Source organism: Kryptolebias marmoratus, linkage group LG16, assembly GCF_001649575.2.
Source record: "Kryptolebias marmoratus isolate JLee-2015 linkage group LG16, ASM164957v2, whole genome shotgun sequence".
NCBI lineage: Eukaryota > Metazoa > Chordata > Actinopteri > Cyprinodontiformes > Rivulidae > Kryptolebias > Kryptolebias marmoratus.
Genome location: NC_051445.1, coordinates 9,560,499 through 9,583,658, shown reverse-complemented (window position 1 = coordinate 9,583,658; position 23,160 = coordinate 9,560,499). Strand labels below are relative to the sequence as shown.

At 41.1% G+C, this 23,160-nt stretch overlaps 3 protein-coding genes across 4 annotated transcripts; 1 reads left to right on the top strand and 2 right to left on the bottom strand.

The window, feature by feature from the left end:
- Nucleotides 1-354: 354 nt before the first annotated feature.
- Nucleotides 355-3,027, top strand: cdca3 (cell division cycle associated 3). The gene is made up of 6 exons (XM_017415429.3): nucleotides 355-488; nucleotides 1,027-1,188; nucleotides 1,303-1,420; nucleotides 1,502-2,353; nucleotides 2,432-2,490; nucleotides 2,618-3,027. The coding sequence occupies exons 2-6, from the start codon at nucleotides 1,057-1,059 to the stop codon at nucleotides 2,708-2,710; spliced, it is 1,254 nt and encodes a 417-aa protein (XP_017270918.1). The 5' UTR covers nucleotides 355-488; nucleotides 1,027-1,056; the 3' UTR covers nucleotides 2,711-3,027.
- A 192-nt stretch (nucleotides 3,028-3,219) lies between these two features.
- Nucleotides 3,220-9,191, bottom strand: gnb3a (guanine nucleotide binding protein (G protein), beta polypeptide 3a). 2 transcript variants are annotated; one of them, XM_017415437.3, is made up of 10 exons: nucleotides 8,948-9,191; nucleotides 6,833-6,961; nucleotides 6,606-6,726; nucleotides 6,307-6,452; nucleotides 6,043-6,106; nucleotides 5,063-5,225; nucleotides 4,917-4,983; nucleotides 4,627-4,828; nucleotides 4,324-4,540; nucleotides 3,220-4,238 (listed from the first exon to the last, which is right to left on the bottom strand). In XM_017415437.3, exons 3-10 carry the CDS (start codon nucleotides 6,660-6,662, stop codon nucleotides 4,132-4,134), a joined length of 1,023 nt encoding a protein of 340 aa, XP_017270926.1. In that variant the 5' UTR covers nucleotides 6,663-6,726; nucleotides 6,833-6,961; nucleotides 8,948-9,191; the 3' UTR covers nucleotides 3,220-4,131. The 2 variants fall into 2 exon arrangements, with proteins under 2 accessions (XP_017270926.1, XP_017270927.1); XM_017415438.3 differs by lacking the exon at nucleotides 6,833-6,961.
- A 5,283-nt stretch (nucleotides 9,192-14,474) lies between these two features.
- Nucleotides 14,475-22,942, bottom strand: p3h3 (prolyl 3-hydroxylase 3). The gene is made up of 16 exons (XM_017415377.3): nucleotides 22,445-22,942; nucleotides 20,648-20,832; nucleotides 20,392-20,550; nucleotides 19,520-19,712; nucleotides 18,488-18,619; nucleotides 18,264-18,406; nucleotides 17,985-18,074; nucleotides 17,851-17,903; nucleotides 17,679-17,770; nucleotides 17,471-17,598; nucleotides 17,294-17,389; nucleotides 17,062-17,212; nucleotides 16,385-16,502; nucleotides 16,225-16,300; nucleotides 15,982-16,122; nucleotides 14,475-14,925 (listed from the first exon to the last, which is right to left on the bottom strand). The coding sequence occupies exons 1-16, from the start codon at nucleotides 22,722-22,724 to the stop codon at nucleotides 14,755-14,757; spliced, it is 2,208 nt and encodes a 735-aa protein (XP_017270866.1). The 5' UTR covers nucleotides 22,725-22,942; the 3' UTR covers nucleotides 14,475-14,754.
- Between the last annotated feature and the right edge of the window lie 218 nt (nucleotides 22,943-23,160).

The following is a 23,160-nucleotide window of genomic DNA, read 5'->3' as shown; positions in this document are numbered from 1 at the left end:
AGAAACAAAAACTAAATGCCTATTTTGTGATCTGGTAATTAAAAAGCAGTTTCAATATTTTTAATAAAGTTGTTAAATTAACCATACAACAATCATTATTTGTATTATTTATTTATTTATTTTGCAGTGTTTTAGCTCCATAAAATTACCGTTTTAAAAGACGCAGGGAGTGGCTCTTTTTTTTCCCTAGCTAAACATTTCTCCTCTTATTTTGAAACGTTAAACACCGCGTGCGTGTTTTTCTCCTACCTTTCAAACGTGTTGCCAGGGTGATGCCCCGCCCAGTTGCAGAATGCATTTCTCTTAGCCAATCAGAACTGAGGAAGCGCATCTGTAGCTCGCGCCTATTGGTTCATTTAAAAGCAGCACGCACGCAGCGCCGCCATTTAAATCTGTTAAAAGTCGGGGGTTATCCTGGTTATCGCTAGTTTTAAGTGAGAGGAGCTACGGAGCTGCGGAGTTGTTTGTCGGTCTTTGTCGCGTTTAAGGTACGTAAACTTACTTTTTAAAAGCCAGGACTGAACCACGCTTGGACTGAAAACGGTCACTACTGCTGTCATTTCCCTTAATTTTAATATATCAAAACAAAAACTTCTATTTGCCTGGCTCGACCTTGACTAAACTGCTTAGAAGCTAATCAGATATAAATAATGCTAAGCTACATTAGTTTTTAGTGATAAAAATGCAATCAAAATGTTTGTTTTGGTCAATAAAATAGTTTGAAGGATGTAAATGTTGGGTTTTTGCAAAATAAATATTTATTTACACTAGTGTTTAATCAAATTAAATGCATTTATCATCTTCATTGTGCTTTTTGAAGTCTTACTATAATGTTTTACAGTGCTAGTAGATAACCTAGCAGTACTTTGATGGAAATGTATGGGTGAAATTTATTTGTAAATCTAATAAGATGCACAATTTAATGTTATTTAGGTGTATATTTTATGACGTTATGACATAGGCTGCGTTGTGTGGTGTGTTGCATGGTTTTATTTAGTCTGTTCTGATGCGTCTTGTTTTGTTTAGCCTTGATTCAGGTGACCTCTATTAAGCATCATGGGATCAAGTGAGAGCAAGATGGTCGTAACGGCTGCTACAAAAGCAGAACCAGTCGTCAAAAAAACGCACATTAGTCATTTGGTAGATCCACGCTCTCCCACAGCTGGGATTGATAGAACGCCTATTCAGGTAAGTTTATTTCATTTATTTATTTATTTATTTATTTTAGGGTTTTTTTTTCCTACCAGATATGTACACTTTGAGGGGAAAAGTGAGCTACAAAAATGCCTTGTCTTTTTGTAGGTTGGGCAGGAGTCCAAAACATCTGCTGAGGTGAAAAATGAGTGTCCTCTTCCCATGAGCGATCCACGCTCACCCACTGTTGGCATCTCCCGGACCCCCATGAGAGAAGTCATGAGAAGTAATTATATTGTAGGATTTTTAGCGTGGATCTTTTTCTCATGGACAAAAATCTAACTTTTGTTTTTTTTTGTTCCTTCAGTGACAGTGGGGTCTTTCGCTCGCCGTCTGGGCATGCTGTTTCACAATGAGGCTGAAGGCAAAGCCCCTGAAGACCCTCCAAAACGCTTCGATGATTCTGTGGAAGAGGTCCTCGGGGATGAAGAGCTGGCTTCCACTGTGCCCCTTCTTACACCTCAGCTGGCTGACCATTTTGACTCGCTAGCTGAACACGCTAACCTCTTGGCCACCCCTGTTCAATCTCCTCTGGAGATCGGTGATTCAAGCCCCTTTGTGCTTCTCGAGGAGCCTCAGGTGGAGGTGGAGATAGAAACTGAAGCGGATATTAGTCTGGAGGAGGCTGAGGAAGCAAGAGAGTCCCCTCTACACAAGAGACTGAGCATGAGTCTGATAACGTGCCATGAGGGGGCAACTGCAGCTCAGGTCTTTGCAGAGGTTCATCGTGAATTTCATGCAAATTTCCCAGAATCTACGGTAGAGGTGGAACCACTCAGCGACGGCGTGGACCATTCGTATGCCCTTCCTTGTATCACAGTTGAACCTGAGTCTTCCCCTAACAATGATGAGAAGAATTCCTCAGTTCCCCAGGAAGCAGGGACACTGCCATCCTCTGAGGAAACCAACGGATCTTCTCCATCAGGGCAGGCAGAGGCGTGTACAGGCATCCGCTGCCCCACCTTTGACACAAAGAGCCCGAGTCAGCTGGAGTTTAAGCCACAGTGGTTGGGGAAAGGCTTCGGTGCCACTGGGCTGAGAGCCAGAGGAGTGCAGGGGAAAAGCGGAAAAGGAGGCCAGTCTCCTCTCGCCATCCGGGTGGCTGTAAAGAACGCAAACAATGAAAACAAGAGACCGCCTGGAAAACTGAGGCAGAAAGGTTGGCAAAATGTACACTTGTGTGTTTTGTAGAAGGCGTTGCTTCAGTTTTTCGCTTAAAATTCTTCTTTCTTCATAGATTCTGAGGGCCGCTCCCCTCTGCAGATCCTCAACTCTCCTCGGGAACAACGTTCTCAGGTACGCAAATACTTTCACAAGTAATTCAAATCCATATCAACTCCTATTAAGATGTGATTTTAAATGTATAGGTTTTTTTTGTTTTGTTTTTTTATTTGAGGTTACATTTTGTCTTTTTATTTTTCAGATGAACCTGAAGGTGTCCAACCAAGACAAACAGAGGCTTGGACAGATGGACCGCCGGGTGCTGGCAGTGTGTCTAGATAAGGAGAACAGATGAGCATCTGCAGAATCTGTCACCCTGTGTACTTCCTAAAATGTGCTGTTATCTGCACAGTTCTTCCAAACAAAAAAATGAAGTGTGTGTAAGGCTTTTAACTGCCAGAATCTGAAGTTTTATGCCTTTTTCCTTTTTTTTTTTTTCTCAATCACTTTATAAATGTAAAAACTGTACATATTTGACATTTTAATTGTATTGAATCAATGCTTCTTGTGCTTTGTTTTTGTCCAAGAACCTTTCTATTTTAAATGTGTTCTTCTTTGTAAAAATGCTGATTGTTTCTGTCCTTTCAACTAAATAAAAGCTTGTTTCCTCAGCTTTGCTTCAACCTGTCTTTTTATGCAAGAAAATGGTTTTATTCTCATCAATACACCTAAATTCAGAAAAGAACTTCAAATACCAAAAGTTATTAGTTATTTGCTGTGAAAGTAACCTGTGGTTCAATTCTTTTCTAAGTGATTAAAATTAAATTCAAGTCAACTTGTTAAAATGACACCAAGACAAATATAAAGCAGAAACTTGTTTATTAGATATGAAAGTTTTACTTTGTACGGTGTGAATCAAGTTAAAGAAAAGATGCATTTAATTTTTTTCCTTTTGCTCTATGTACACAAACTGTCCTTCAGTTTCACCTGTTGCGCAATGGGAAAAGTTAGCAGATATTTAAATGTACTGCTCATGTGCACACAATAGGTGTTCCATAATTCAAAGACGATCAGGAGTTTTGAGACGATGCTCCATTTTTTTTTTTTTTGTAAGCGCTTAGTGATCTTTATATTTTCCCATCTGTCAGTTTAAGCACTTTGTAGTCTTAGCTACTGAGGCCCAATTATGATCCCAAATCCTGATAGATGTCCATCAACGTCACATACAAAACAAACACAACATCTGCAAACTAAAACTCAATTAAAATTAGAAAATAAAAAGCATGATTAAAGTTCAGGTATCTAACAAATCTACAAAAACAAGGAACAAGTCATAGTCTGAAATATTAATGTGAACGCTCCAATTGTTTATATGATGCAACCTATGATTTTATATAAAAGTAGAGCTTCTGCGTCCCTACACAGACTGTATGCAATTCTGTTTCATCCAGTGTGCTACCATTTGGCAATTATCAATGGGTGTTTTTGGAATTGCTGCAATAAATGTGCATCTTTTATCTGTTTAAACCACAGATTTACTATTTCTGAATATTTTTTTCTTGATCCCCACTGCTTTGTTCTAACCCCATAATGTGAGAAGAGAAAACCTTTGCATTACAATCCTCCAACAGCAGACAGGACTTGGCACAGTTAAGACACCCTCTTCTCACCCTATGTGGCTCCTCATTCCTCCCTCTAACAATTTATTTTTAAATCTTCACTTTTTGCAAAGCGGACGTCGACTGCTCTTTTTCTGCTCGCTGCCGAGGAGCGGCCTCAGTTCCATATCTTCAGGAAGCTGTCCCAGGATCCTGTGCAGCACGCCATCCCGTCTGCAGATACGCCGATGCAGCTCACTCTATTATCGTGGCCAGCCAGAACACCTGAAAAACGGCGTACGTGAAAAACATCCTAGAACACGTAGCATACAGCTTCTAATTTGGCTTACGGATTTCCTCTTGTACTGACCCACTCTTTCAGCTTTAAGACTGTCCCAGATGTTGACGTTGAAGTCGTCGTAGCCAGCCAGGATCAGCCGTCCAGACAGAGAGGGGGCCAGGGAGGTCACCCCGCACATGACGCTGGAGTCCTGGTAGGTGATGAGCTCCTGGTCGGCTCGCAGGTCAAACAGTTTACAGGTGGCATCGTCAGATCCCGTTATCACTGCGTTACCGTTGGGAAAGAACTGTGGGGGAAAACAAAAGACAAAATGGTCACAGAACAGGATTACTTGAAGGATGCACAGACAGAGTTCTGCTTCTTCAGCCGCACCCCAATGGAATTGACGTCACTCTCGTGGCCTGAGAAGGTCTGTCTGCATGTCCCCTCCCTGATGTCCCACAGCTTGGATGTGTAGTCGCACGCCCCTGAGATGAAAAACTTAAAGTCTGGGGAAACAGCCAGGGACATGCAGTCTCCTTGGTGTCCGCCATACACAGTCTTTTGGGTCCCCGTCTCAATGTCCCACAGTATGCTAGAATGAGATGAATCACATTCAGTAACTATTCGTGTTTTCAATGTGGACATGGACGAGCGGCGTGTTTGACCAGCTGTCTTCTTACCAAGTGCAGTCGCCTGAGCTGGTGATGATCTCCGTGTCGCTGATAAAACGACAGCAGGACAGGTAACCTAGTCAACCAAAGACAATCCAAATCAGTCCCCTAAAACAAAATACAAGCGAAGGAAATAAAATAAAATGGTGTCCCACCTGTGTGTGCAGCCAGCTCACGCATCACCTTGACGTTCCCATCCTTGCCCTTGAGGTTGTAGATGGAGCACATGTTGTCCAGACCCCCACAGGCCACGAGGTTTCCTGAAGGTGCGTAGGCACAAGTCATCACCCAGGACGACTTCAGGGGGATGGCGTTCACCTGGGTACACACAGGGGACAGGTATACTTGTCCTTAAAAGTACTCACTGCAATGTCACGAAGATAGGTCATAAAAACTATTCATAAAAGATAAAACAAAACATGGACAACTGTTCTTCAGCTGGTGTGTCCTGAAAATCTGTGAACAGCTGCCCAACATCATGTAGGGATGTTTACCTTCTCAAACAGCTGAAGTGACGGAAAGTAGGTCAACAATGGTGACGTCCATAAAAGAACCATTTGGGATTGAGACATCTGCCAATTTTGATGTATTTTGGCACGTATTTCAGATTTGTTATTCAGATAAAAGTGCTCTGTTTACATTGAAAGCATATCAATACTTTAGAACTGCATGTTAATATATTTGGGAAACTACTGAAGTAAACGCTTTTAAACTGCACCATTTGATAAAGTTCAAGAAAACCTTTTCAATAATTGATTTTTGTAGTACATGCAAAGAACATTAAAACGTTTTCCAGAATTTTCTGAGCTATATGAACAAAAAATATAATACGCATTTTTAAAAAATTGTATTTTTACAAACAAAAAAAACGCAACGGCAAATATAAGAGGTAATTGTGTCAGCAAATTTGTTAATTCACAGATCATTCACAGATGTGTTTTTCAACTTTTTTGCTTATGGAGTCATTAAAGTTTGGTGTGTCTGACAATAAATGAACATCATCATTTTTACCACAATTAGATCAGGTTCAAAATTCATATTTAAAATGTTTAATTAGCTTACTTTGAAGGATGAATTCCTCTTTTATTTGCGTTGTTAAGAGTCTTTTTTGTTTGCTTGTTTTGCTCTTTCTCACCTTGTTGGTTGTGACACTGTCCCACACGATGAGTTTTCCATCTTGCGAAGCGCTCACACACAACCTGAAGGAGTAATTTGAAATTAAAAGGATTAAACACGTCAATTTAAGAATTATTTGGTATGAAAATTAAGTGTTCCCAAGTTTGTTTATTTGGATTGGATTCTCCTATTCTATTTAATGCTCTTAATTCAATTTAACAAAACATCAAACTTTATCCAAGAGATTAAATAAATGCTATCCTCCCATGTTTTGTGTGTTTACTTTGAATCCGTGGCCCAGTGCATGGCGTAGATTTTGGCAAGGTGACCCCGTAGAGTTTTCCTGGTCTTCATCTGGACTCGTCCCACCACAGCGACCCCAGCTGCCGCCTCCTGCAGAGTGGTGTCCTGAACAGCCTTACGGGCTGCCTAAAAGAGTACAAAACCAACCAATGAGGTCCCTGGATCTACAAAATAATCTGTTTTATCATATCAGAGAGCTTTGAGAGGATTATTAATTACTCTAAGAATAAAAGTCGTAAATAAAATGAAATAATTCTTGACGTGGAAGAGTCTACTCACATTGATCTGGTCTTTGAGGCTTTCTGCCTCTTTTCTCAGTTGCTCCATTTCACCCATGGTGATTGTTATTAGGTAGTGTCACCAGTGGAGACCAGTGAAGATGTCAGCAAAGCTTGGAATCCTAAATTTAAAAAAAGACTTCACTTACAAAATAAAACCAAAAAACAGTGACTCATACCTTTCTTTTATCTTCCTGTGCTACAACTTCATGCTGAAATCGAACCTACCTGAGCTTGTTATCTTTTCCCAGCACCAGACTCCAAGTAACTTCTATTTTGCAAGTCAAACAAGCCCTCGTCTACTTTGCAAACTTTCGTAAATACGCAGGAACTCGCAGAGAAACCCACAGGACACACCTTCAGGTGAACACACACACAAACAGGCTGCATGAAGAGTAAAAGTTTGTTCTTCAAACGGTGCAGCATTTGAGAGCACACATCCTCACCCTGAATGTACACACAAACCTGTATGTCCTGTAGTAATGTCGTGAGTGTATCAGCTCTTTCTCTATCAGCCCACAACACAGATAAGAGAGTCCATGCAGTTTGACACTCTGCTGAGCCCTCACATCATGCTGATGGCTATTAAATTTGGTAATGTCATGATTAAAATGGGCAAGTAAACCAATCACCTAATGGTCAAACTCATGCAGTGTGACAAATGTAATCAGCACACAGGAGAAGAGGCAGTAACAGAGTCAAAACCAGACTACAGAGGAGCCCAAAGAGGACATGAGCTATTCTCACAAAGATTCTTTTTCTTCTAAATGATTTCCCAAAATCAGGAAACCAGTTCCAAAACCTTACCTTCACATCTGAGCTTGCACTGATTTTATTTGTCCCTGCAACAATCTCTCTCGATCTTTCACCATTTGAATGAGAGTCATTGTCATAACACATGACCGAATGGATTTGCGTCTAATTTGTTTAAAGAGAAAGGAGGGGACGGGAGTGAAACTCTCCAAAAGAAAGATTTGACTTAACTGCGTGCTGCTGGACGCTGTCTGTCAGTCTAAAGTGAGTGAGCGATGGCCTGAAATGTGCTGAAATAAAATTAAAAGTTATGATTCAAGGCCTTCACGGTGCAGCAGCTTTGAAAAACTAATGATGTCCTTCCTGAGCAGAGGATTTTATTCCTTTGTTCCAGATGTGAAAATAGCTCCACTAAGTGTTTTTGTTGTTGTTATTGTTGTTACCCTTCTGTTACCCAGGACCCTGCCTCTGCCCCGATGTGATTAAATAACTACTGTGGGGTTTTCTGGGACGGTAAAGTGCATTAACCCAGGCGCAGGGAAGAAGAAGAGGAGGCCGACGGGAGGAGAGGCAGGGAGTTAAAGAGGTGGAGGGTAAGAGGCGAAACAGGAGAGCGAGTTTTAAATCCAACTGGCTGAGATTTTAAGGGAAGCCTTTTGAATCAAATCTGCTCTCATCCGATTATTGACTGCTCTTTACATCTGGATAAGAGATGGAGAAAGGGATGGGGGAGAGGATAGCGGGATGAGACGGAGGAGGAGGGCAGATGGACGGGGGCTGAATGGGGGAGAGATGCGAGTACAGGAGAGAGGTGGAGGATGTGTTTGTTTTTGGGCCTGTGGGTTTGGGTCTAAAAGTTTGTTGCATATTTATCTTAAAATGAAGCTCAGTCACTGAAAGAATCCCATTTATTCTCTTTCTCTGAAACCTCTGAATATATGTCTTTAAATTTCAGGCAAGTGTAGGATTCTAGACTTCTAATTTTATGTTTTGCAGCAAAATAGAAATGTGGGTCTGGAAGTCTTACTGCTTTAAAGTAAAAACTGTTTACAAGTTTATCTAAAAACTAAAAAAAAATACCCCACAGAAAATTAAATATCCACGCCTGTTCTCAAAGCAAATTTCCCTCTTTAAAATGTAAATTGCTATAATTTGAATGTTACTTTCACACTCAGATTAATGCATCAATAAAACAAACTAGTTCAGTTTTATCATGCAGAGTGTATCTGATAGTATTAAGAGTCCCACAATAAAGAGAATTTGCTTTTAACTCAGATTATGAGTCCATAAGATAATACCAGCATACCGCTCTCATGTAAATCCCCTTGTTGCTTGTGCCACGAAAGAATACAAGACACCAATATCTGCATAGAATTTGCAGCAATATATTGTTGACCACATAATAATACAGAACGTTTTGACACAAGACTTCAGGTTGAGAGTGAACTGCCTTCTTAAAACAAACTTTACAACTTCAGGATGACGTGCAAGAAGTGAAAATAATTTGTACAAAGCTGAAGTTTTTAGCCAGATGGTTTAAAATATTGCTGCTAAAAGTGATTCTAGCCTTGGATTTCTGTTTTTCCTCACCTTTAAGTTTGATTGGGAGCAGGAAATCGAACTGCACGAGCTTCAACCCTGGGAGCGTCCCACTCACCAGTCCAACTCTCCCCTCAAGGTGGATCTTCAGCTGATCTTCCTCCTGCGCTCTTCCTCAGGGTGTTTTCATAGGTTTGGGCTGTGGGTCACCACCGTTTCCTCCACTCATTCACTTTTGGTGCCTCACACACACGCGCGGTGGGATATTTGTCCGCCACTAACTCCGTCCACTGCTCCTATGAGGAACAGATGAGGATTGGAGGGATGAAGGGGGATCAGTGATGAGGGGATAAAACCCAGGATGGACAGAAAAGAGGGGCAGGGAGGGAGGGGAGGGGGGCAGTGGAGGTAAAAGAGGCAAAAATTACAACCAGGAGGAAACCAAACATGGCTGTGGGGGTCACAGGACCTGAGCAGGGGTAAATTTGAGTCAAGATGGAAATAATAATAGTGTGGAGCGAGGGGGGAGAAGAAACGGCAGACCTGGGAACATGGCTATTTATGGTGCTGGGGTCGTTTTTAGAAGATCTGCGAGAGGCCGGAGCTTTTGTTTTGTAAACCTGAGATGAAGTTAATATTAGAACGTGAAGGAAGGCTGAGCAGAAATCAGAGGATGGAAAGGCAGGAGATAACTGCAGCATTCAGAGAAACTTTTATAATTACTGTGCAGACAGACAGTTTACATTCCATACTGTCGCTGTGGGTGAAGCTGTCTACTAAACATTATTATCTCAGTGTTTTAACTTGATTTTACAGCCAACTAACCTTAAAAAACACAAACAAATGGCTGAAACTCAGTCAATTTTACAGATTTTGACCTAAAACTTGGTGAGGTAGTAGCTGAGGCTGACCCCTAACACATATTCTGAGCACTAACAAGATCTTTGTTTAAAATTTTGCCATTAACTATTTCCATTCAACTCTGTCTGTTGGCAAAATATGTCTTGTAACACTGGATGGATTTTAATGAAACTTTCAGAAAATAGCTGATGGATTTATATCTTTTGGAGTCAATCCAATTAAAGATGGCCTCCACATCTAATTCACTTTACAGAACACAAACAAATGGCTGTAATTCAGTCAATTCTACAAATATTGTGCTAAAGTTTAGTGTAGATGTAGCTGAGAGTCATTAACGAGTCATACTCCAAGTGCTGCCCTGTCAGTTCTCGTTAAACATTTGAACAAAACAAACCCTTAAAATCTGCAGCCTGCTCGTAATTGTCTCCCCCCGTTAGAGAGCGTGCGCTCCACAGCTGGTCCACATTATCTAACCAAGTAAATCACCTGTATTAGTTATGAAACAGCTCGGCTTGCGTCATGAAATGGCACTTTCAGGCAGAAAGTGAGAGCAGGAGCAACATTTCACCCAGACCGCTGGGAATAATGGCGTGCTCGATGTGCTCTACAGGAAAAATGGTTGCTGTAAATTGTGTCTCAGCTGTAAGGATGTATTTCATGAACAAGGAGGATAAAATAAAAATCAAATCCCAAGCTTGTGTTAATGCAAACTTGCCAAAAAATAGTAACATCTATTCATCAGTTATAAAATGTTGCAGGAAAGCAAGTGATAAATAAAAAGTTTCCAACAGGGATCAGCTGGATAAAATATACATTTTTTCCAGGTAAATCTTTAAAAACAAAGATTCAGACAATTAAACCGAGTCTTTCTTTTACATATCCATATCTGGAGCAGGAAAAAAAAAAAAGGGCTTGTAAGTGTGTTAATGTGCGCGCTGCCTACTTTCTGGGTTTATATTATGATGCAGCGAGGATAAATTAAGCTCTGGGGTTTAAAAGTGTTGACCTCTGCTCAGTCGAGTGCAGTGACGACAGCAGCGCTGGCCCTGGATTTGGAGAAGTGGAGTTTAGGTGAGGCGGGCTGTGAGATGGAGCTTAGAAAAGAGAACCAAAAACAGGAAAAAGGATTTGTTAGCAGAGACAAGCCAGGACGAAGACACACAAAAAGGGAGTGCAAAAAGTTGGGATTTATGAACACTCAATGCTATAACATTTGCCTTTTAAAAGTTAGGAAAGTAAGGATTTTTCTGCTACTATTATGGAAATTAAAGGCCCAACATTTATTAAAGAAATGCATATCACCCGCTACCTTTTATGCCAGAGTTTTAAACTAAAATTATCTTGTGTTAATGGCTCAGGGAATGTGTTGAGGATGACTCTCAGCTACTACTTCACCAAAATGAGCTAAATATACAGTATGTCAGATTCATAGAGTTATAGTAATTTTACCTCCACCATGGAGGTCATGTTTTTGGTAGCATTGGTTTGAGATTTTGATGACATTTTCAGGAGATGTTGTAATTGTCACAAGAAGCAGTTGATTAAATTTTAGTGGTGGTCTGGATCACAGTCTGGATCGGATTCATTTTTAATGATGTTATGGCCTTGGCGGAGGTTTGCTCCCTCCGAGTGCTTCTAGTTTCTTATATCATCTTAACTGCGATGATCCAAATGTACAGCCAATGATTACTTTCTGAGTTACACTTATTTATGTCTAGTGGTTAATGAGATATTTTGCTAGTGGACAGACAGTGTTGATTTGTAGCAGCTACAGCTAAGAAAGAAAATTGTGTATACTGCTTGGAGTATGTGGTGGGAATAATGTTCAGCTACTACCACACCAAATTGTAGCTCAATGTCTGTTTAATTGGCTTAGTTTTAACCATTGATAAGATCAGATTTGCCTTTGGTGGCAGGCAATCAAAATAAACAGATAAAGAAAAAAAATTGATATTTCACTAAAGTGCATCAGAAAATATAAACCTTTTTCTAGTCTTTATAGAGGCGAGTTTATTTGGTTTAGTGTTAGTAAGACTTTCTGAACTCTTCTATCTTCTTAACTTAACTTAACTAACATCTTTCTCTGCTTCTTTCTGCAAGTTTAGATTTATTCTTTTTTTATAACTAATATGAATATTTTTCAGTAGTTTCTACTTGTTAGCTAGTAACTTTGTTACAAGAAGCCTGGCTCAAAGAGCAATTTGTTGACATTTCTTTAGTTAAATTGATAAGGAATGTCACACAAACCAGACAACTTAGCAATCTGAGTTGGATCTTTAGTTAGTAACAATTTAAAATACTTGCTAGCTAGTAAAAAAAAGCTGTTGTGTCATAAAAACAAAATAGTCAGGGATGTAAAATCTCATTCTTCCTTGCGATTCTGCTGCTACATGTAGAAAAAAACAAACACATCATTAAGGAAAACCACAAATCAGTTCAATTCAAATCAATTCAGTTCATTTACATAGCACTAAGTCACAACAAACGTCGTCTCAGGGCGCTGTACAAAAACTTTCACAAACATTATAAAAGCTAATTGTCAATGTTATTTTGGCTAAGGAAACCAGCAGATTGCATTGAATCTTCACTTCGTCACAGTCTCCCATCCTGAGCAGCAGGTTGGTGACAGTGGGAAGAAATGAGTCCCTTTTAACAGGAAGAAACCTCCAGCAGAACCAGAACCAGAACCAGGAGCAGCCATCTGCCTCGACCGGCTGGTATCAGAGAAGACAGGAAAGAGACACAAACAAACAGAATGACTGGTCCAGGTGTAGTTTCTAGGGAAGAAAAACAAAGAAAAACACGCCAATGACAGAAATAATTACAAACACAAACATGGAGAGCAGAGAGAGTAAAGACAGCAGCAGAGAGAGGAGATGTGGTCAATTTGTCCTTCTGAAGTCTCAGCCTATAGCAGCAAAACTAAAGGATAGATCAGGAAACCCAATCCAGCCCTAACTATAGCATTTATTAAAAATGAAAGTTTTTAGCTGAGTCTTAAAAATAAACGGAGCCTCACGGACAGAAACTGGAAGTTGAAGCCTGATAACTGAAAGCTCTGCCTCCTGTTCTACTTTTAGAAACTTTAAGAACCACAGGTAAACCTGCAGTCTGAGAGCAAAGTGCTCTGTTTGGAAAATATGGAACAAAAGATATGTTATATAAGATGGAGCCTGGTTTGTTAAGAGCTTTGTACGATAGAAGTAATTTTAAATTCTTTTCTGAATTTGACAGGGAGCCAATAGAGAGAAGCTAAACCTGGTGAAATATGATTGTTGTCAAAACTACCCAGCTAATAAAGAATTACTATAGTCCAGCATAGACATGATAAATGCATGGATGAGTTTTTGGACATCCTTTTGAGGCAAGATGTTTCTAATTTTAGTAATATTATGTAAGTAGAGGAAAGTGGTTCTGGTAGCATGTGGGGGTTAAAAGACATCCTGATCAAAAATAACCTCAAGGTTCTTTACATTAGAGCTGGAAGTCAAATTAATGTCATCCAGAGGGAGTGAAAGGCTGCAAAGTTTATTCCTAAGATGCTCAAGTCCAAAAAACACGACATCCGTCTTGTCTGAGTTTAAAAGCAGAAAATTCAGAGTCATCCAGGTTTTTATGTCTTCAAGATAAGCTTGTAATCTAAGTAACTGATTGAATTCATCAGGTTTTATGGATAAAAATGAGTGAGTATCTTCAGCATAACAATGAAAATGTATCCCCTGCTGTCTAATAACTCAGCAGAAAACCGATCAGTGGCGTTTGTTGCGAAGAGTTGGCTGTAAGCGACTCATTATCCTCAGCACTCAGCTATAATGACAACAGGATGCTCTGATCTCAGCTTTATAAGTTTGGTCTTACATAATTTCTGCCAATGATATTGATTTCAGGAAGATGAGGAGATATGGCTGTGAGTTTTATGCTTTCTAGCCATGTGTGTAATTAGAACAGCAGACAGTTGGGGCACTTAATGTTTGGATGTCTGATGTGCATTAGAGACAAAACACCTACTTAAGAGAAGATTAATGCAAAATTTCCTTTTTTGGGGGGGAGGGGGGACTGCGTGTCTGCGAGGAAGCGAAAAAGTTCAAATGAAGGCACCATTAAACGAGCCTGCCGACCCAAATCTGAGCGGGATTATAACACAAGGGGGGGTGAGTGTGTTAATATGGGCCATGAAGACGGCGGCAGAGGAGGGACTGGTTTTTATGGGCACGATAAGATGGAAGCAGGAGGGTCGAGTGTCACATCACTGGATGTGTATGATTAAATCCCCTCTCTCTGGATTACTATTCCATATTCTAAATGGAAGATTTTGTAAGCTTCATAAACAAATGCACTCATTTATGAGGGATTAACAGTAATCTCTCTATTTCTATCTTTTTTCCCGCTCTGTACCTCTCTCTCTCTCTCTCTGTCATTCGGTCCTCTCCCACTTTGTACCTGAAACTATTGTTTACAATGCTCTTATCTCCACTTCTAAAACACTACTGTGTTGTTGTCAGAGCTTACATCTTATCATGTTCCTTGAACTTTAAGCAGGACTAAATCAGCAGGCTGTTATGGAAAGTGTAAGGTAATTGCTTAATTGATTGTGCTGCCTCGGGTCACTTTTTAACCCCTTTTTGACCCCACTCTTGGTCCTAATCCTCTTCCTACTCCAAACACTTGCACGCATTTAGTATGCTGCACTGAAAAAAAACAAAAAAAAACGGTCACATTTAATACTTATTATGCTGTCTTTATTTTTAAAGTCGGTATCAAAACAAAGGCACAAACTGATATCACAGAACTAAAATCCCCATTTACAGTATAAATAAACCATTTACACATTAAACACGACATAGGCGCCAAAGAAGCATCAACTTAAAGAACAAAAACGTTTGAGTAAAAACTGCAGAATTGTGTAAAAATGGAGTGGGACACTTGGATGGAAAATGGTGGACCGTTCCTGGAGAATGCATGTAGAAAGTTTCAGTGTTTCAGGTTTCTTCTGGCTGTCACAGCTCATCCTTTCCCTCCGTCACCCTGCTCCTCCCTCTGCTCTTTTCTCTAGGCGCCTGGCTGCGAGCGTTCCGGCCGGCAGTGGCGCCGCCCTCCTTCTCCTCCTCCACCTTTTTCAGCACTTTATGTCCATCTGCTTCCCACAGGGCCTCTGCCTCCTCTCGCTCCTGCAGGAAATATGCAAAATATTGGAGAATACAATACTGTGCAGGGTTTAAACCTTCTTCTGTATTCAGGTTCCCAGGAAAGGTCTTTTAAAAGTTTTCCATTTTGGACTTTAGTTGCTTTTTTAGTCTTTGCTCCTGATCATGAGAGCATATAAAAAATGGGGAAATGAACGTGAACGACAGAGTAAAAAGAGTCAGAGCTTAAAAAAAATCTGCAGCAACTTAACCATATCTGAAAGTCATGTCTTTAAAAGGAAAAGTACAACAAAAATCTGACACATGACCTGCGTACATCATCCTTTAGCTAATAGCTTTTTGGAAAAGGTAAAGGAATGTGAACAAATTGTGACTTTGAGACAGCCTTCTTGTAACAAAGTTACTCTCTAGAAAGTATTTTAGCTTGTTACTAAGTAAAGATTGAACTCAGTTGGGTTCTTTGCCAAGCTGTTTGTTATGTGTGGTGTTTTTTGTACTTTTTTACCTAAAGAAATGTGAACAAACTGTGACCTTGAGACAAGTTTCTTGTAACAAAGACCCATAAATAAATTCAGAGTTGTATTTTCTAAGAGGTGAGACGTGTCAGCAACAACGTGCCCGAACTAAAACCTTTAGGACCTGTTTTTATTTCCCCTTCAAAAAGGAATGATGAATGTGTTAAGTGAAGTTTTTCCCTGTTAAGTCACCTGATTAACTGGGATTCTTTTACATTTTTATGGGGTTTTTTTTGTACTGAAAGGTTTAAAATATGTTAATTGAAGTTATATTAAAAACAAAATTTATTTTTACTAAATAATGCTAAAAAACAATAGGTTTATTAACTGATAAGTCTATAAATTTATATGTTTTCCAAGACCACATTTGATAAACCTTAAGGCCAATGACATGGCACGACCGCAGAGCAAGCAGGGTAAATGAGCATAAACATGCAAACAACCAACAGATTTGCATGGTGCTCGGGCTGGTCCTATTATCCAACACCGGTGTCACGACATCAGCAAACAGGACTGCAGGCAACAGTCCTGACCTGAGGGGGAGGAGGTCACGGCGAATGCTCACCATGTCCCTGTAGAGCTTCTCTTTGGAGAACCACAGGGCCAGCGCGCATCGCCGGCCTTTTGTCACAGCAGTAACACCATGTGGATTTACTGGGCCTGAGGAGAAACCCAGCAACCGACCACAGCCGGGCTTAACTCGAGCCTGTAGATGAGCACAAGGGCAGAAAAGTTCAACAATTTAACAGGCCTGACAAAAAAAAAAAAAAGTTTTTTAACACATATATTTGACAACAAAGTGACTCACCGTTACTGTCTTGGCATCTCTTTTAGTGAAGATGAACTCTCCTCCGTCAAAGTCATCATTCAGGTAGAGAATGGCGCTGCGAGAGAATGATATTCCTCATTCTTGGAAGCAAACTATAAATAAACTAGGGCTAACAGGGGATATGTGCACACCGCTGTACCTGAGGTCTCTGTGTATGAACGCAGGCGGTTCCCTCCAACACTGTTTGGTTTCAGGTTCAAGAAGACAGTTGTCAACATGAATGGGGTGAGACAGATCCAGCCTGCCCTCCTGGTCACCTGAATGGAAAAATAAAAAACCCACAGACATGTATTAAAATACTAGACTTCATATGGGAACCCAAAAGTTGAAGCAGCATCCCCACAGGACGGTCCCAGGACAGATTTTAAGTCTTGCCTCCATGTAAACAAAAAGGACTTTGTTCTTAGTAAAATAAATTTTAAAATATACCTCAGATTTTTTCAGGTGTTGATTCTTGTTGATTAGTTTCTTATCTTGCTGCTGTATGTTCAAATATTCACTTTTTCTAATAAGTTTAGTTATTTCCTGGTTAAAAGAAAGCTCATGTAACACCATGTCTGTGTACGGGGAAGTAGGCAGGACTTAAAGCCCCACATTGCTAGTGCACAGACTCTGGTTCCAAAAATAAAACATGGTGGCCTCCGTAAACTGTGTCCTGCTTGTTTCAACTCCCAGCAATAGAAGGTGGGCACACTTAGTTTAATATTTTAATACATGTCTACGAAAACAATACATTTAAGTTTGCCGTGGTGAAATCAAAGCTCAGTTAATTCTAGCACCAAATCAGGAGTCAGATGTGGATGATGTTGATAATACCTGTAATGGCACTTCGGCACACCAGGTGTGTGAAAGAAACAAAAAGTTCTGAGGGGCTCCTGAAGTAGGAGTGCAGCAGCGCTCTCACTCTTTCACCCAGCTCGTGGAGCAACAGGGCGTCCGACTGGTTCACCAGACCCTCCTGAGACAGCTGTGAAAGAACGAGCTGTAACGTTCAACAGTTTCCTAAAAGACGGCGTACTCCCGTTCACTTCACATTCTGTCCTCCCACCTTAGCAGCCCTGAGGACGGTAAGACCTTCGAATGTCTCGTGAGGTGTGTGTGGAGATCGGCGTCCCCGGTAACCGTCTCCCAGAGATGCTGCGACCTAAGAAGGACGACACGAAACGGAAGGTGAGGGTGCTGATGCGGTTTAGACGGAGAACAGCTTCAGTTATGGGAAACCCACAGATGCTAGCTGCAGTGTTCTGCCACACTCCTTCTCAGTCATGACTCCATCGAGGAGGACTCGATTGGTCCCGTTCAGAGCTTCATCGTCCATGGCTATGGTCACACCCATCTGAGGGACCGGGCCCCCTGTCGGGAGGAAGAATCGTAAAAGATCAGCCCTGAAACTAATGAAATCATGAGACAATTAATTTTTTTTGTTTATTTACCTGCAAAAAACCCACTGTCATCCACTTCCTCCGGCTGATTTCCTTCTTTTAATTTCTCATTTAATTTCTCATTCAATTTGTCTTTTTCAGCTCTGGCAGGAAAAAAGATACAGAGCTGAGCGTCCATTTCATTCAGCTAGTTATTGAGTGAATTTGTCTCCATTTGTCTCACCTCCAGTCGTCCCGTATTGATTCAGGTACGACATCTTCTGGAGTCCAAAGGTCCTACAGAGAGGATGATCGATAAACTCGGGGGAGACAAACGCTTTAAGGCTTTCGGTCTTTTTATTTGGCATCGACACTTACTGGGTCGGTGAAACTGAACCCAAGGTTCTCCACGCCGAAATAAATCAGTTTCTTCTCCTGCAAGGACCGACTGATGTATGTGACAATCTCCTGTTTGACATAAACACACAAACTTGTAGTCAAGCATGAAAATTAAACTGAGTTTGAAACATTTTTGAAGTTGCCTGAAAAAAATAAAAACGGGAACTGTTTATGAATGAAAACAAAAACAAGCTCCCATGCAAAATCTTTCTATTTAAACTGAGATAATCTCTCAACAAACACACTGTGGAGCAATACCTGAGCAGGTTGTGTGTCATGTGACTCTACGTCTCCCCCTAGTGTCTCCTGGTAGAGCTGCAGGTTGTCTAAGGAGTTCTTATCAGAGGGGTAAAACAGGAGAAACGAGCCAAGAGTCTTCAGGGCTCCCCGAACGTCACCGGCTGTCGGGAATCAAAAATTCAGCACAAAAACAATAATAATAGGACACTAAGGGATCTTTAGTGTTCTCCCCAAAACCCGACCTTTAAACTGCGCGATGTGCAGATGCTCCAGCTGTGTCGGCAGGAAGTCCTCCTGAGCAGATATCCTCCCGGGTCGTGTGGCGACCTGAGTCACACAGGACTGACGGCATGACAGCAGAGACAGAGAGAGAGCTGAAAGGAGAAGAAAAAAAATATAACAAAACAGGGAGCACAAAAAGGCCGAAACATGAATGATGAAACAAGCATTCCTTGATGGAATACATTACGCCTGTCGTCTAGCACGTCAAAGTTTTAAACATGCAATTAGCACTCAAAGCGTGTGTTCAGGATGACTCTCAGCTACTACCACACCAAGCCTTAGCTCAATATCTGTAAAATTAGCTGAGCTGGAAATTAACAGACCAACAAACACACGGGGAATTAAATGGTTGATGGCCTTTTATGAAGGCAGGTAATCATCATTAATCTTTAGCAAATTTGTGAAGCCGACATTATATGTACCAGTAAACAAGTTTGTTCCATTTCCATATCAGTTCATAATGATTATGTAAACAATTATTCACATATTAACAGTTTGTATCTTAAACTATTCCCTAAAGCATGAAAACAGGAATGATTTAGGTGCATTTTCATTCATTTACAACAGAGGAAATCTTATAAACAGACTAAAAATAACACAAAGGAAGAAACTAACTGAAGGTTTTTCATTCTGTGTGAAAACCTAAAAATAATCAACAAACTACCAAAACATCACCAACATTTACCAAAAACACAGAAGCAACCGATCACTATAGAGGTTTATAGTGTGCACAAAAATGAATAGAAAGGCTCAATAAAATGAAGAAGAAACATGTTTTAATTTTGAAATAGTTTGCTAATTGTAATGTATCAGTATAGTTACAGTATGTAAAAGCTAAAAGTGAATTTTTTGCTAAAAAAGTACAAAACTGGTTGTAATATTTTATGTTAAAATCTAAATTTTCTTGAGAAAACCATGTGCATAAACTTCCTCCTGTGAAAATATAAAAGGTGCGTTTTTCTGACACGTGATAAAAGCGGTCTTTTTCCCACCTGCAGCCTTTTCAAAGACCCCGTCGACACTGTCCACCCCGCGCTCCTCGGGCAGCCGCTGCGGGGCGACCTCACACTGCAGCCGGCACTCCTCCGTCTGCCGCAGAGTCTCGCTCACACAGGCTTCCCACCTCTCCGCCGCCTGCGTCCAGTCGGAGGAGGCTTCGTGCTGGAGAGCAGCATCGTACAGGATCTGAGGAACAACACCTGACATTAAAGCTGGAGATGCTGCAGCACCGGCTTCTAACGGGAGAAAATACAATTACGCATAGAAGAATCAATTCATTATGTGGAGAATTTAAGGGTGGAAACAAGAAGTTAGGGTGTAAAAGAGAGGGATTCAGTGTTTTGAGCTATCTTCATGCTCTTACACTGTTTTTACTTTTTGAACCTTCAACACTGAAGACTGATCCAAACCACAGCTTATTAGATTCTTTCACTGAACTGCATATCAGTTTATAACACTTTTCTATCTTATCTACAAAGACAACCTGGATAAAAACTAAAACACCAAGAAAATAATAATGGAGAGATTTTATGTTTTTATAAGACAGTTTTAGGGTCAAGTTCCCCTCCTTTCCTGTGCACGTGTTCACCAATCACGACACAACTAATCTTACAACGCCCCCCTCACCTCACTCAGCACATATGATAATTTGGGTCAAAATACAATAATATTAAAGCCACAGTACAATAGTTTGTCATTTCTCATCTGGCAACCCTGCCTGGGATGGAAACTACAGCAGATTCGATGAACACAGCCGCATCCATGTAAACGTGTTGTTGGTTTTTTTTTGTTGATTCACCACAACTTCCAGAGGTGGTTCTGGTGCAAACAGGGCCTGAGAATCTGCAACCCGGTCTCTGCTCACCCAGTGCCTCTGCTTCTCCGCCTCTCTGTCCTGGAAGTCCTCCTCCGTCACCCCCTCCATTCGTCTGTACTTCTCAATGTTGTTTCTCATCTCCAGGTGACTCGGGTTGGCCACGAAGTAGGTGTGAGCTGCCGAGGCCGCCTTCTTCAACTTTTCCAACTGAAAAAAAAAAAAAAAAAGGTCGGCGAACAACAATACAGAAGCTGCATCGTTAGAAATAAAAAGGTTTACTGCGACTGGCCAAAGAGCAGCTTACCTTGTAGAACGTGACCTGCAGAAAGTTGTAGGGGTTTCGGGTGTCGAACTCATATTCGATGTCAGTAGAAACAGGGAGCTGTCCCGTGGGGGAGACAAATCGCCCGATGCAGAACCTCAAACACTCGGCTCGCTGCTGAATCCAGTCCAGGGCCCAGAGGTCCCACATGTTCCCCTCCTCAGACTCTGACAATCACACACAGGAACGCATCTGATGCATGAAGGGTCTCTTTGGAGTCTTCTGTGTTTTAAATAATAAAAAACTACTAAAAACAGAAAAAAAGCTATCTAGTTTACAACCTTGATTGTGATAAATAGGTGACACTGCTCTGAGACGGTATTTTTTAACTTCCCTGATGTTTTGCAGCAGTTTCCACCACATAATTATGTCTGTTTTTACTGCAGAGCTGCAGGAGATTCTGGAAGACAACCTTTTCACACTGGATCTTTTTTATCATAGAGTGTCCAAAGTCTTCTTTACTTTTATTTATTTATTTAGTTTGCCTATTTCTCTTATTTTTAATTTAATAGGGTTAGGGTTTGACCTAATATATAACTGTGATAGGATGACACCTGTTGCAGTAAATCCAGTCGTGAAATTTCCTCACTACTAAATATTCCAACTGTTAGTGGGAGCGATTGGGAATGACAGGAACTTGGCCATGAAGTGGTCGGCCACGTAAAAATCACAGAGCGAGCTCAGAGGATGCTGAGGATCACCAACGTTCTGCAGAGTCAGCAGCTACAGACCTCCAACCTTCATGTGGGTTTCAGATCAGCTCAAGAACAGTGAGCAGAGAGCTTCATGGAATGAGTTTCCATGGCCAAGCAGCTGCAGCCAAGCCTTCCATCACCAAGTGCAAAGTGTTAGATGTTGTCTTATAACACATGCCGCCACTGGAATCTAGAGGAGTGGAGACATGTCCTCTGGAGGGACGAATCACGCTTCTCTGTCTGGCAGTCTGATGGATGAGTCTGGGTTTGGCTGCTGCCAGGACAATAGATTGGGCCAAGTGTAAAGTTTGGTGGAGGGAGGATTATGATGTGGGGTTGTTTTTCAGGAGTTGGGCTCGGCCGCTTAGTTCCAGCAAAAGGAACTCGTAATGCTTCAGTACACCAAGACATTTTAGACAATTACATTCTCCTAACTTTGTAGGAAGAGTTTGGGGATGGCCCCTTCCTGTTCCAACATGACCAGAGCACAAAGGTCCATGAAGACATGGCTGAGCAAGTTTGGTGTGGAAGAACTTGACTGGCCGGCACAGAGTCCTGACCTCAACCTGACAGAACAGCTTTGGGATGAATTAGAGCGGAGACTGAGAGCCAGGCCTTCTGTCCAACATCAGTATCTGACCTCATAAATGTGCTTCTGGACGAATGAAAACACTCCTAAACCTGTGGAAAACCTTCCCAGAAGAGTTGAAGCTGTTATGGCTGCAAAGAGTGGATCAACATCATATTAAACTTTATGGATTAAGAATGGGATGTCACTCAAGTTCATATGAATATAAAGGGTGGCGAGCGAATACTTCTGGCAAAATCTGTAAGACAGTAATTACTTTTTACCTCCAGAATGGACACTTCTTCAAAATAAAACAACCTAACAGGACTATATGTTGTGTAAAGTGAAACTATTGAGCAAAAACGAACAGATTCATTTGAAATCAGTGGCTTTAAAATAAAATGGGTGATCAATTCTAGGACTAAACAGCAGTTAAAGGGAAATACAACACATTTCTACTGATTTGGGTTAATTTATTACAGATATATTTATCTTTTAGGTAAAATTTGACCATACCAAGCTTATTAAAAGCGTCGGTGCCGGATGCCGCGCAGTCCTGGTGACACTGCCTGCGGACCCTCAGCAGGGTCTCCCTGGTTCCGATGGATTTCTCGAGCAGCTCCGCAGCCTTCCCCCACTCCTCTCCGTAATAAGCCCTCACCCCGCTGTAATACAGGAAATCATACGGCTGCAGGAGAGACAGAACCCCGGTGCCGCCGGAGAAAGACGCTCCGGCGGCGGCGCTGAACAAGCAAAGCGCCACGTAGGCAGCGAGGCGTCCGGAGCGCAGCGCCATGGTTCGGCTCGCAGACCCCGGGAGGAGACGCAGCTCGAGGAAGAGGAGGAGTGAGATTTGAGCCGTAAAAAACGAAGGGGAGTCAGTCCGGACAGTTCAGTCCCGAATTAAAAAAGTTAGGGTCGTCGCGCCATTTTATGCAAGTTTTAGTTTGTTTCATCAACTTTAATCGACTGTTAGTTTCGAACTGATTCAAACATGACGGGTTTTAAAGCAGTTTTTGAAACTGCGATACTTTATATCGCCACAAGAGGGAGCTGTAGTCTGAGTTCCAGAATTACCGTAATTGTTCAACTTTAAACTGAAATACATTATTACCCTCTGTGAGGATAATGCAGCAATCACATTTATGAATTCCCATGCATAATTTAAGTTATAACCAGTGATATTCTATTGCTAAATATAGCCGTAATGTAAATTTTGAAGATGATAAAAA